Source organism: Cervus elaphus, chromosome 1, assembly GCF_910594005.1.
Source record: "Cervus elaphus chromosome 1, mCerEla1.1, whole genome shotgun sequence".
Lineage (NCBI taxonomy): Eukaryota > Metazoa > Chordata > Mammalia > Artiodactyla > Cervidae > Cervus > Cervus elaphus.
In genome coordinates, this window is record NC_057815.1 from 55,927,283 (window position 1) to 55,941,261 (window position 13,979).

Consider the following 13,979-nt stretch of genomic DNA (forward strand, 5'->3'; position numbering starts at 1 on the left):
AAAGCTTTTTCATCACCCCATACAGACACTCTGTACCCATTAAGCAATAGCTTTCCATTCTCCACTCTGGCCCTTGGTTGCCTCTTAATTCCTTTTATCTCTATGAATTTGCCTATTATAGATAATGCATATAAGTAAAATCCTATAATACTTGTCTTTTTGTGTCTGACTTATTTCCTTTAGCATAATGTTTTCAAGGTTTATCCACGTTTGTAGCAGGTATTGTGACTTCATTCCTTTTATGACTGGATAATACTCTGTTATATGGATATACCATATTTTCTTTATCCATTCATTGTTGATGGACACTTGAATTGTTGTGACCTTCTGGCTCTTGTAAATAGTACTACTATGAATATTCATACACAAGTGTCTGAGTTTTATTTTCAGTCTTTGGGGTATATGCCTAGGAGTGAAATTGCTGGGTCATATGATAATTCTGTGTTTAGCTTTTTGAAGAACCACCAAACTCAGATTAGTTTTCAATTCTAAAATATCCAGAATTTGTTTTAATTCTACTTGTTTGGTACTCTTTTATTTTTAATTCTCTGACTCATCCCAGGAATTGTAGCTATGCACATTGAAACCCTAGAAGCAGTGCATCGAGAGAGTAGAAGACTTCCACCTATTCAGAAGGTAATTATTCCGGACTGCATGCTTTGAGGCAGTAAGTAAAATCTCCTAAAAACAGCATCAGTAGATTGTTGTGCCACAGAAAGTACCTTCTAACATTCTACAAAGACCAGCTCTAGTTTTAATGATACATTAAACTTTGAGAGGAGTTTACATGTAGATCCTCATAAAAAGGATGGTGAAGCAGAAGAGGAGATCAACAAAGGAGCAATAATAATTTCTTGTTGAGTCTACTTTTATAGGCAGGGCATAAATTGTGAACATTCTAACTTCCAAGACCATGCCAAGGTTTTATGTTCTGCCTCCTTCCCCCAAAAAATGACTTAAGGCAATTACCATAAAATCACCAGGTTCCTAAATCTGTATGCATTACAAGTATACATCACAAACATCTGGGAAGTCTATTAAAAACTGAGAGGCCTGAATCTCAGCCCAGCCTCCTGAATTGGAGTACCCTGGGACTTGGCCTGGGAATTTGTACTTTAATAAGCATCCCAGGTGATTATTTTGCAGTTAGTCTGGCACCAGTCTGTGGAACTAGGGTTTAGGACCCTCTTACCTATGCAACAGAACTATTAAAAATAAATTCAAAGGAGAAATCAGAAGCCAGATGGAAAGGAAAGATGATTCTATCAGAAATCTGAGACACAGTGATCATTATACTTTGGCTTTACATTTTAGCTCTGAGCTTCCTCCAGCCAACAAAAAGAATTGTCCAGATTTGTATAGTTTTTATTGCTCAGTAAAAGAAAATAAGTGTATTAGAGCTTCAGGAGAGATGGACTTTTTTTTTCTAGCACTAAACTCTTCAAGAGAGTGTATCATGTGGTTCCTTATTTCCCAAGATATGTAAATGGTCATAACGTGGCCATTTTTTTGGTCTTAATCTTTATTAAAGGCTAAGAAGGGCTCTTTAAAGTCATGTCCATTTTTTAAAATACGTGTTTTTTCAGTTTGCAAACTAACAATGCTTTTGTATAAAATTGAAGCATTAAAGGAACACACATTGTACAAAATGAAAGTCTCCCATGATTCTCCTCACCCTGACCTCTACCCTTATCTATGATAGTACCAGCTTTAACAGTTTGGTTCATATACTAAAAGGAAATCATAATGTACATATTGGTTGGTAACTCTTTCTACTTAACAATGTATTCTGGCATCTTTCTGTGTTTATGTATCTAGATCTGTGCCATTCTTTTTGATGGTTGCAAAATGTTCCGTTGAATAGGTATCTCAAATAGTTTAGTAATTTCCAGTGATTTTAATGTGAGTAAGTAATGCTGCAGAGAGTCTTTTTACATTTGGATGCAGAAACATCATTTCTGACTCTTCCCAAATCTGTTTTCTCATTTTGGCTACGTGGGAAGTCTGGTTCACATTTTTAGATCTGTAACTGACAAGGTAACCTTGGTCTAAGGGTTGGAAATCTCTCTAGAGTTGTGTCTAAAATAACTTTGTCTGTTGTTAGCCCAAGATTCTTAGACCTGCTCTACTGCCAGGAGAAGAAATTGTTTGTGAAGGCCTTCGAGTCCTACTGGATCCTGATGGAAGAGAAGAAGCCGCTGGAGGCCTTCTTGGAGGCCCTCAGCTCCTGCCAGCAGAAGGAGCGTTGTTCCTTACCACATACAGAATTCTGTTCAGAGGGACTCCCCATGATCAACTAGGTAAGGCTCATATTATGTCATCAGAACAGGGATATCTGTGTGAGGCTTTGCTTCCATCTGTGTGCAGTGATTTAATCAAAGGAAGCCTTTTGCCACACATGTATTTTTTTTAAGAATACTGTCTGTCAGACCTAATGATAACTTGGATTCTTATTTAAAGAATCAAGGATATCTTCTAAACAGCAAACCATGGTTCATCCACGGAAACTATAATAATTTCATGAAGTAGCATTTTATGATTTCAGGGTATTCAGAGTATCTAGCTGCTAGCGGCATCCCCTGCTGATTTACCCCACCTTCTGAATGCTGCAGTAAACTGTGAAGGCTGAGGTTTTCCAGATTCAGGATCCCCTTTGTGAGAGGGAAGGTGTGCTAAGTGTTACAGGACTGTACAGCACCAACTTAACTGACCCCCCCCCCACTTCTCTCATCCCATTCCAACTAAACTGACCCCCCCCCCCCACTTCTCTCATCCCATTCCAACTAATCCTTTCCTCTCTCATCAGAGCTCTCTTCTGCTCACCAAACTCTATCAACTTCCGTTTTCTACAGCTGTCCACAGTCTTCTGCGTTAGAAAGAATAGCATATGCTATCAAATCTGAATCATCTTTTTTAAATCACTGTAGTCTCTATGTAAACTATTCTAGTTGATTAGCATATAAGGTTTTGGGTGAAATTATTGGACTCTAGATCAAAAAGCTCAGGTTTCAATCACTGTTAACCAATCTGGATATCTTAACTAAGTCCCCTGATCTCTCTAAGTTTCAATTTCCCCTTTAATAAAATGAGGGGATCAGACTCGTTTGGTGATAATCCAGTGGTTCTCAGCCTTGACTGCATATTTGAATTATCTGAGAAGCTTTAAAAAAAAATTCTGGGTCCAACTCTCAAACAACTAAATTGGAATCTGTAATAGGATGCTAGGAAGGGGGAGACCCAGACATCTGTATAGTTTTGATACATACTGAGGATTGAGAAACATGGGGATACATGGTCACTAGAATTCCTTCCTCATCTGAAATTATTCAGTTGTCATTTGATGAGTATGTACTATATGCTCTGCACTTTGTCAGACAGTGGGATTCAGATGTATGAACTGTGTTATCTTCAAACTCTCACAGTTGTATAATCCCGTGCTTACCTAGAATCAATATGGTTTATTATCTTGGTCATAAAGATTGCTTACCACATGAAAAGCAAAAAGCTTATAAAATTCAATAAACAATGAATCAGCAGGAATAGTTGTGTTCATTTTGAAGAAAAGTGGAAAACAGCAGAATTTCTCAACCCTCTTCTGTCATATTATTGTAAATAAATTACATTTGTATTTGTAAGCAAGTATACTTTTAAAACTAGATATCTGGTACTTACCATTTTTTGTACTGAAACCTTTGTGAGCTCAATGGCCATATACATAACATTTTGGGCTTATCAATATATGAGATAGTTGGTCATTTAAACTGCTCTAAATTACGTCTTTTAAAGAAATCAAAGCCATATTTAGTGTGAAAGTTTGTATTGGTCTCTTGTTTTTTCCTGATAATTTTGGGGTTAATTTCATAATTTAGGAAAGTTATTTTCATCAGAGAAAACCTTTTTATTTGCCTCTTTTATTTCTAAGTTAATTTAAATTTTAAAATTTCTCCTTTAATGACACATAGGAATCTGATCATTTTACATGAGTGATATAAACATAAGTTGTTTAATACATTTTAGAACTTAAATCTTATGTACATCTTGATTTTATTTAATCTCTGGGTATAAGTTTAACATAAGAGAATAATCAGAATTTTCCAGGTTAGGAATTTAAAGGTTCAAAGAATGAGGAATTCTGATAAGAATATTAGTTAATAAAGGGGCTCTTAAGTCAGATACACCTAGTTCAAGTCTCACCCTCTCTGGCTGACTAGCAGAGAGGCCTTTCTCATCACTGTCCTGGTCTGTTACCTGTACTGCTACCTGAAATGCCCACCCTTTTCCCCTCTGCAGATCCAAACCTCCATTCTCCTCAAAGTTCACCTACCCTGTCACTTCTTACTGGGAATTATTTCTCTAGCCACCTAGCATGCAGAAGTCTTCTCCCTTCTGAAGTCTTTAAAGCCATGTTCCCTCAAACCTGCGAGCTAATTGCATGTTGTTGTATTCTACATGTGACTTTCCTCTCCCATGAGGAACTGTGAGCTTTCCAGGGGGGGCCTCATGTGTGCTGCTGCTTTTTCAGATGCTCATCCTCATATCCTGAGGTAGCTGGTAAATATTTATATTTTTCCTTTCTTCCTTTAATATTTAAACTCTCAGGAATCTTGGGGCTTCCCTGGTGGTTTGGTTGGTAAAGAATCTGCCTATGATGCGGGAGACCTAGGTTCGATCCCTGGGTTGGGAAGATCCCCTGGAGATGGGAACAGCTACCCACTCCAGTATTCTGGCCTGGAGAATTCCATGGATTATGTATAGTTCAGTTCAGTCGCTCAGTCGTGTCCGACTCTTTGCGACCCCATAAACGACAGCACACCAGACTTCCCTGTCCGTCACCAACTCCTGGAGTTTACCCAAACTCATGTCCATTGAGTCGGTGATGCCATCCAGCCATCTCGTCCTCTGCCATCCCCTTCTCCTCCTGCCCTCAATCTTTCCCAGCATCGGGGTCTTTTCCAATGAGTCAGCTCTGCACATCTGGTGGCCAAGGTATTGGAGTTTCAGCTTCAACACCAGTCCATCCAATGAACACCCAGGACTGATCTCCTTTAGGATGGACTGGTTGGATATCCTTGCAGTCCAAGGGACTCTCAAGAGTCTTCTCCAACACCACAGTACAAAAGCCTCAATTCTTCGGTGCTCAGCTTTCTTTATAGTCCAACTCTCACATCCATACATGACTACTGGAAAAACCATAGCCTTGACGAGATGGACCTTTGTTGACAAAGTAATGTCTCTGCTTTTTAATATGCTCTCTAGGTTGGTCATAACCTTCCTTCCAGGGAGGTCTTTTAATTTCATGGCTGCAGTCACCACCTGCAGTGATTTTGGAGCCCCAAAAAATAAAGTGAGCCGCTGTTTCCACTGTTTCCCCATCTATTTGCCATGAAGTGATGGGACTGGATGCCATGATCTTAGTTTTCTGAATGTTGAGCTTTAAGCCAACTTTTTCACTCTCCTCTTTCACTTTCATCAAGAGGCTCTTTAGTTCTTCACTGTCTGCCATAAGGGTGGTGTCATCTGCATATCTGGGGTTATTGATATTTCTCCCGGCAATCTTGATTCCAGCTTGTGCTTCCTCCAGCCCAGCGTTTCTCATGATGTACTCTGCATAGAAGTTAAATAAGCAGGGTGACAATATACAGCCTTGACATACTCCTTTTCCTATTTGGAACCAGTCTATTGTTCCGTGTCCAGTTCTAACTGTTGCTTCCTGACCTACATACAGGTTTCTCAAGAGGCAGGTCAGGTGGTCTGCTATTCCTATCTCTTTCAGAATTTTCCACCGTTTACTGTGATCCACACAGTCAAAGGCTTTGGCATAGTCAATAAAGCAGAAATCGATGTTTTTCTGGAACTCTCTTGCTTTTTCAATGATCCAACGGATGTTGGCAATTTGATCTCTGGTTGCTTGGCCTTTTCTAAAACCAGCTTGAACATCTGGAAGTTCTCAGTTCACGTATTGCTGAAGCCTGGCTTGGAAAATTTTGAGCATTACTTTACTAGCATGTGAGTTGAGTGCAATTGTGCAGTAGTTTGAGCATTCTTTGGCATTGCCTTTCTTTGGTATTGGAATGAAAACTGACCTTTTCCAGTCCTGTGGCCACTGCTGAGTTTTCCAAATTTTCTGGTATATTGAGTGCAGCCCTTTAACAGCATCATCTTTTAGGATTTGAAATAGCTCAACTGGAATTCCATCACCTCCACTAGCTTTGTTCATAGTGATGCTTCCTAAGGCCCACTTGACTTCACATTCCAGAATGTCTGGCTCTAGGTGAGTGATCACACCATCATGATTGGGTTGTGAAGATCTTTTTTGTACATTCTTTTGTGTATTCTTTTTGATTTCTTTTGTGTATTCTTGCCACCTCTTCTTAATATCTTCTGCTTCTGTTAGGTCCATGCCATTTCTGTCCTTTATAGAGCCCATCTTTGCATGAAATGTTCCCTTAGTATCTCTAATTTTCTTGAAGAGATCTCTAGTCTTTGCCATTCTATCGTATAGTTCATGGGGTCGCAAAGAGTCGGACATGACTGAGTGACTTTCAGTTCAGTTCAGTTTAAGAATCTTGGGCCTAACCCCAGTATATCTTCTGAAGGCACATACACATAGTATAGTGCCTTTATTCAGAAACAAATTTTAACTGTCTTATCTTAACAGTCTTTTCTCTTTTGCTTTATTCTTATATTAAATATAATAAATGTCTTTTTAATATTTGAAGATCCTTCTTTTCTTCTGTTTGATACCTACCCTTCCTGTAAGATGCCTTAAACCAGATGATCTTGTGTGACACACAATAGGCTGGGGAACTAGAATGAAGGTTGGCAGTTTGGGACCATTCCTGCCCTCCAGGAAAGAAATGTATGTCAGAAATGAATTGCCATGCAACACAATTAATGAATGCAGTTTTAGAATCATGGCACTTTGTATTGCTTCTTTCCTGAACATTGTCCTCTCCAGACACCTTCTCCAGCAGAGGCTGGTAAAATGAGCAGCAGAGACTCGAGAAATGCACTGTAAAGTGCTGTTGCTTAGTCTGTGCCCTGTTTTCCTATAGTTGGTGAGCAGACAGTTGTACGAAGTTTCCCCATTGCCTCTATCACCAAGGAGAAGAAGATCACAATGCAGAATCAACTACAACAGAACATGCAAGAAGGACTGCAGATCACATCGGCGTCTTTCCAGGTATTAAGAAAGGGAGCCACCATTGTGCTATTAAAATTTTTCTACAAATGATGTCATTTGTAGACATTTATCATTTCTACAAATGATGTCATCTACAAATGATAGCCACTTTCTTTTGATCATATATGGTCAGGAGTTAGAGGAGGAGGAGGATCAGAGGTTCTGTGAGGGTAATCTTCGACTGAGTCAGCTCGTAAACAGCATTGGATTTATTTAACCCTTTGTTTCCTGAGCCCTTCAGTCAGCTCAGAGTAACAATGTTGATGAGTAACTGTTGATGTTGAGTGATCTCAGAAATTCAGACTCACACTGTTGACTCTTATTCTCTGCCATCTAATACTTCAATTTGTGTCTGATAGAGCCTTTAGATAGCATCTCTTGGCATCTGTTTCTGGAGGAAGTACTTGTGGCTCTTCTATGGAAGAGGCAGAGCTCTGAGAATTACAGCTAGGGCTAAAGTACTGTTGATTATAAGTAAACCTTGATGACGCAAAGGTTTTTCCAGGGAGCTCTGAACATTTCAGAACTTGTAGGACTTACTGATGCTAACCAAGCACTCAGAAGAGTGATCTTTTCTTAGTTTTGCTTTTTTTTAAAAAAATAATTCTCAAGAGCACATTTTGCTCTTCCCACTCTTGTGCCTTGTTTCTGACTTCTCAGATTTCCAGGAGTTCCAATTCTTTGCCTTGTTCCTTCCAGTCAAGAAGCTCTCCCTAATACTTCCCTATGCTGGTTGTGTGAAATGTAAGCCTTCTGGTCTGTAGGTCCAGACCTGCTCTAGCCACATTAGAGTACTAATCTCTTAGGGATTTCTTCATTATTTCAACTGCCAAAGGACTCTAAACTAGAATGCTGTGGTCTCAGAGCTCTGCCCCTTCCATAGAAGAGTCACAGGCATTTCCTCCAGAAACAGATGCCAAGAGCTGCTGTCTAAAGGCTTTATCAAACACATGGGTCTACAGATTAGGACTCTAGTCAAACTTAATTTTTTCTTCCTAGATTTATAGTATCTCCAGATAGGAAGACACTTCCTTAGGCAAAATCCCCTATCTAGGACCACCAGTGGTTGGTAAACAAGAAGGACACGATTCCTACTCCAGCCACTATTAGTTAATTTTTATGATGCGTCATAAAAAAGACAGTCCTGAATTCCCTGGCGGTCCAGTGGTTAGGATTCCACACTTTCATTGCTGAGAGCCCAGGTTCAATCCCTGGTCAAGGAGCTAATATCCCACAAGCCACACTGCACAGCCAAAAAGGAAAAAAAATTGAGAAAAGATAGTCTTAAAGAAACCCAACTTTAAGATATATTATTTTCCTTATCAACCAACCATCTATAACAAGTAAACCTTTCTGAGCCCTCAATTTATTGAGCCCTCTTTTATTTTTAAAAATTTTAAATTGTGTTGCATGATATCCAAAGTCCCTTCAACCTCTAACCTCTTGTCATTTAGTATTGTTATTTTTTTGTAATTTCAGTAATTGGTGGGGGGAAGCTATCTGGAAATCCTTAATGTTTCTGATACGTTTAATTTCTTTTGTCTCTAGTTGATTAAAGTAGCATTTGATGAAGAAGTGAGTCCAGAAGTTGTAGAGATCTTTAAGAAACAGCTGATGAAGTTTCGTTATCCTCAGTCCATTTTTACCACCTTTGCTTTTGCTGCTGGGCAAACTACCCCGCAAATCATTTTACCCAAGCAGAAGGAAAAGAACACTTCCTTTCGGTGAGGAGACAGGTTTCTTCATTTCATCTCTCCCAAAGTTGACTGTCAGGGAGAGTGATCCATCTTCTGAGTCAGTGTGTATTTGCCATTCTGTCACACCCGCTGAACCAAGCTCAGGAGTTATGGAAACCAGCTCTGACATACGGGATAATCATGTTCGTTGCTTATGATGCAATTTTAGAATGTGAAGTTCTGTTTTCCCTTTTTCCTCTGTTGTTCACTTTCTAACTACCTTTGAGTAATCCCTTCAGTTTCCATCAATATCCAGGTCAAGTAAAGAGTTTTGTTCTGATTGAGAGATGAGAATGTGTTTTTTTTTTCTTTCTGTAGCTTTTTTTAAAATTTATTTTAACTGGAGGCTAATTACTTTACAATATTTTAGTGGTTTTGCTATACATTGACATGAATCAGCCATGGGTGTACACATGTTCCCCACCCTGAACCCCCCTCCCACCTCCCTCCCCATCCCATCCCTCTGGGTCATCCCAGTGCACCAGCCCTGAGCACCCTGTCTCATGCATCAAACCTGGACTGGAGATCTGTTTCACACTTGATAATATACATGTTTCGATGCTATTCTCTCAGATCATCCCACCCTCGCCTTCTCCCATAGAGTCCAAAAGTCTGTTCTATACATCTCTGTCTCTTTTTCTGTCTTGCATATAGGGTTATCATTACCATCTTTCTAAATTCCATAAATATGCGTTAGTATACTGTATTGGTGTTTATCTTTCTGTCTTCACTCTGTATAATGGGCTCCAGTTTCATCCATCTCATACAGCTTTCTTATCCATTCATCTGCTGATGGACTTTTTATTTAATGTCAAATTTATACAAAGGTTACAACATAGTACAAAGGAATCCTGTATATCCTTTACCTAGATTCACCAATTGCTTATGCTTTTTTCCATTCTCTTTATCATTTCATCTCTCATATATATTTTTTTAAACATTTGAGTTACATACATAATGCTCTTTTATTCTTTAATATGTCAATATATATTTCTAAAAACAAAGACATTATTTATTTTATATAACCACAGTACAGTAATCCAACCAGGAAATTTAATTGATATAAAACTTTTACCTGACCCAGACTTCATATTTAAATTTTGCTTATGATCCTTTGCAGCTACTTTCTTTTTTTTTTTTTATCTGGTAGAGGATCCAACCCAGGATCAGTCATTGCATTTACTTTTGTCACATTTCTTTAGTAGGAACCCTTACTTTCTGATGAAAATGTTTAGAAATTTATGTTGAAACATTTACATTTGAATGATTAAAAAATAACAATTGCTTTAAAAGCTTCTTCAATTAGTGGTAAAATATAAGGGTTAATATTGCAGTCCATTCACCATTAATCACCTGGAATTTGGGCATCTGCTAGTACAAATTACATATTAGGATTACTCTGCGGACTTTGGAGAAAAGGTCTTCCTTTTGTCTGAAAGTGGGGCCGGGTGGAGACTATAGGCCATTTGAGGTTGCAGGCAGTATGTCATTTCTAAGCTGCGTGGCTAGCCACTCGTACCATTGTTACCTGGTAAGCAAAGGAGACCACGCATATGCAGGTGTGAGATGCTGAAGAAGCATGAAGGGCATTTTAAACATTTAAATGGTGAGCCAGGCATTGCATCTTAGCACTGTGGGATCACAGAGGAGCCTATGATATTCATTATTTTAGTTCTCTATGGAAGAAACAAAGTTTTGTATGGTGTTTTATGTTTAGAAACTGTTGGGGTGAGGGTGGTTATATATCTGTAAAATCAAGCTTATTCTATCAAGCTACAACAGAGACAAATCAATTTTCAACCTTAAAATCTCTTAGTATTATCTTGCATATATAAAACAAAAGATACAGCTCTAGCTGGGAAAACATTCAAGTTTAAGTTTGAGTTTAAGTTACATTTGAAGTGATTCACAATAGGCTTAATTTAGGAAATATCTATATTCTGTGAATTCTAACAATTATGTAAAACAGCATTTTAATTTGAGGTCCATAACCCTCATATTTACATTTCAGAAATGTAAACCCTCATATTTTACATTACACTAAAGATGAGGTCTGATAAAACTATTTGACAGCAAAAGAATCCTTATCACTTTTCATTGAACAGCAAGAAAACACAGGAAAAGTTCTGTTGTTGTATGTGGACAAACATAATAAAAAACAATCTTACTTGAAACCTTCACCTCAATATGATTATTCAGGAAATGGGACCTTTGTTTAATTCTTTGGATTATAAATATCTACACCCAGAATTTCTATCGGCAATAAAAAGTAAACTACTTAAATAAATAAAGTACTTTTAGATCCAAATATCTTCAATCCTAGTTTCTCTGTAATTAAAGCTCAAAAGGATACTCAAATTTCTGATTCTTATCTTTTCTCCTCTCAGAAAAGGGAATTATGTTAATTACTCTTTTCCATATCTCAGAAGGTTTCTAGTGTCAGAAGGTAGGACACTATACTTACACGTTTAAAGCATTTAAGAAATAAGTGGAGGTGCTGCCAGCTACATTTGTGATGATCTTAAAGAAAGCCTATGAGTTGGTAGAGATTCTGAATCAGTAGAGGAGGAGGCAGGCAGGACTTCCGCAAGCGTGGTCTCTGGGAACTGGTGGAGGCAGTGGCATGGATAAGCAGAGTGGGTTGGGGGCATGCTTGACAAAAAGCCAAACTGAGGAGTTTAGATTGGGGATGATAAATAGTCTGTGTCCCACTCTAGGTTCTTGCACTTTTTGCCTAACACAGTGCCCTGATGATAACAATGTTTTATAGTAAATTAGCCTTCTGCCATATAAAAAGTGACCTGAAGAAGGAGAGGCTTAATGAAGGTCTGGACAATACTACTGGGTGTGGGGGTAGAGAAAAAACAAGTTGAACAACATGGGTATCAAAAAATGTAAGTGACATTTTCATATTAAATTAACATTCTCTTTGGTTTTATAACTTGTAGCACTTTCTCAAAAACAATTGTGAAAGGTGCTAAAAGGGCAGGCAAAATGACAATTGGGCGGCAGTATTTATTGAAGAGGAGGACAGGGACAATTGTGGAAGAGAGAGTGAACCGTCCTGGATGGAATGAAGAAGATGACATATCTGGTATGTGAGAACTCATTTTTCCTTCATGAATGAACTTTGTTCTTTCTTCTTATATGAGTAAGAACAAGAGATAAAGACATAGTTGCACTTAAACCTGACTCTCAAAAACCTAGACCTCATAAGATGGGAGGTACTTACCAGCTTCTCAGAACTAGAAAAAATTTTTTTTTTGTTTTCCAGTATTCCATTGTGCAGATAACATTCTGTTAAGTTGTATTCCTCCTCTGGACTTCCCAGGTAGCGCTAACGGTGAAGAACCTACCTGCCAATGCAGGAGACGTAAAAGATGCGGGTTCATTCCCTGAGTTGGGAAAATCCCCTGGAGAAGGGGCCTGGCAACCCACTCCAGTATTCTTGCCTGGAGAATCCCCATGGACAGAGGGGCCTGGTGGGCTACAGTCCTTGGGGTCGCAAAGAGTCAGACATGACTGAAGCAACATAGCACACACACACTCCTCCTCTACTAAATCCATAGAGCTAATTGGCCACTGTTATGTGGGTCTCATTAAAGGGAGAAAGAAAGAAATCCCACTGCATAGGAAATTTAGGTATAAAGTAGTCCCCTGTACTTTATTGTTATGGAATAAGAATAAGAAAATAAGGACATAAATTATTCAAAGTTGCATATTTGGGGTTTTGGTGAGAACATTGTGGGTACTCCTAATCTATATGGGGAATCTAAGATGAAGGCGTTCTTAGATGTTAAGAAAAAATGCTTGCTAAATATTTAAAAGAGCAGAACCTGGGAAGCTGAGATAACTCAGTCTGAAAACCAGTAGCAACATTTTTCTATTCCTTAACCCAATGTCAAGTATGCTTATGGGATTAACACTAGAGAGAATCTGATCTAAGAGAGAGGATGCCATTGCATCCTTTTCCTTACAGACTCTTCGACTGGATCACCAGTGATTATACAACTGCTACTTTTACTGCCACTAATAACAACAGAAAACATTTTAAAGAAAGAAATGTCATCTTTAGAGAGATCATTGGCCAAAGGTCTCCATTTTGGTATATGTATGTGCAGGCTTGCCTCCAGGGGCAGTGAAAAGACCATTTATTGGAACCCGGGCTTCTCACAGTCACATGGAAAGCCATACAAAAATTACTGCTACCCATCACTATTGACTCTTCTAAGTTAAAGTTTTTATGATTTCACAGAACAAAAACTTGTTCTATGATAATTATTCCACCAAAAGACCAAATTATGTAATACTCTTTGCTCTTCTGAAGATAAGAGGCCAAAACAAATAAAAGTGATACTTAATGATACATTTGCATTGTGAAGTTCACAAACTAAAGCACAAAGGCTTATATTTATAGGAATAAGCTGGGTTTTTTTCTTCCTTTTAATTGAAGAGAGCTATATCGTTCCCTTTGACATGAGAACTTTGAGTACATTTCTAAAAACTTTGAAAGGTTAATTTGAATTTTCTCATTGTAAAAATAAGTAGGAAAGTGAATTAGGACAGTTTTTAACATGGAATTTTTTTTTTTTTTTTTAGTTAGAACATGCAGTACCAATTAGGAATGTTGTTGTTTTTAATCCTCCCTAAAATACTTGGTTATTGGGTAAACTCTTCCAACATCTAAAATTTTAAAGGCTTCTGTAACCTGTGATTGCAAAATTGAGGGAGTTTCCCATGTACACCACATCCTCTGACAAAATGTAACTTCCATCAAATATAACTTCTTCATATCTAAGAAAGATCCTTTCCCAGTAGTGAACTTCTGCTTAATTAAAAATTTCTAATGAAAGTTTATGCTCTTTAAAGTTAACTGAAACCTGATGAGTTTGTGTAATGATTATGTTAGAGGTGAGTTTTACTAATAGGTTAGTCTCTCACAAAGTATGAGTGTTTACAGAGTCCTAAATAGAAATCACTCCAGGTGGACATTAAAAATCAAGCCTGACTAACAAAGAAAAATATGGGTAATATATTCAAAATTATATTGTTTTTAGAAA

The 13,979-nt window shown here is 38.1% G+C and overlaps 1 protein-coding gene across 3 annotated transcripts in view; it reads left to right on the forward strand.

The window, feature by feature from the left end:
- SBF2 (SET binding factor 2) overlaps positions 1 to 13,979 on the forward strand; it is a 494,424-nt gene that overhangs the window by 413,715 nt on the left and 66,730 nt on the right. For all 3 annotated transcript variants that reach the window (XM_043903289.1, XM_043903298.1, XM_043903284.1), the window contains 5 exons: positions 563 to 636; positions 2,105 to 2,300; positions 7,056 to 7,183; positions 8,732 to 8,907; positions 11,868 to 12,013. In XM_043903289.1, the coding sequence (XP_043759224.1) occupies positions 563 to 636; positions 2,105 to 2,300; positions 7,056 to 7,183; positions 8,732 to 8,907; positions 11,868 to 12,013 (720 nt within the window). The remainder of the gene's footprint in view (positions 1 to 562; positions 637 to 2,104; positions 2,301 to 7,055; positions 7,184 to 8,731; positions 8,908 to 11,867; positions 12,014 to 13,979) is intronic.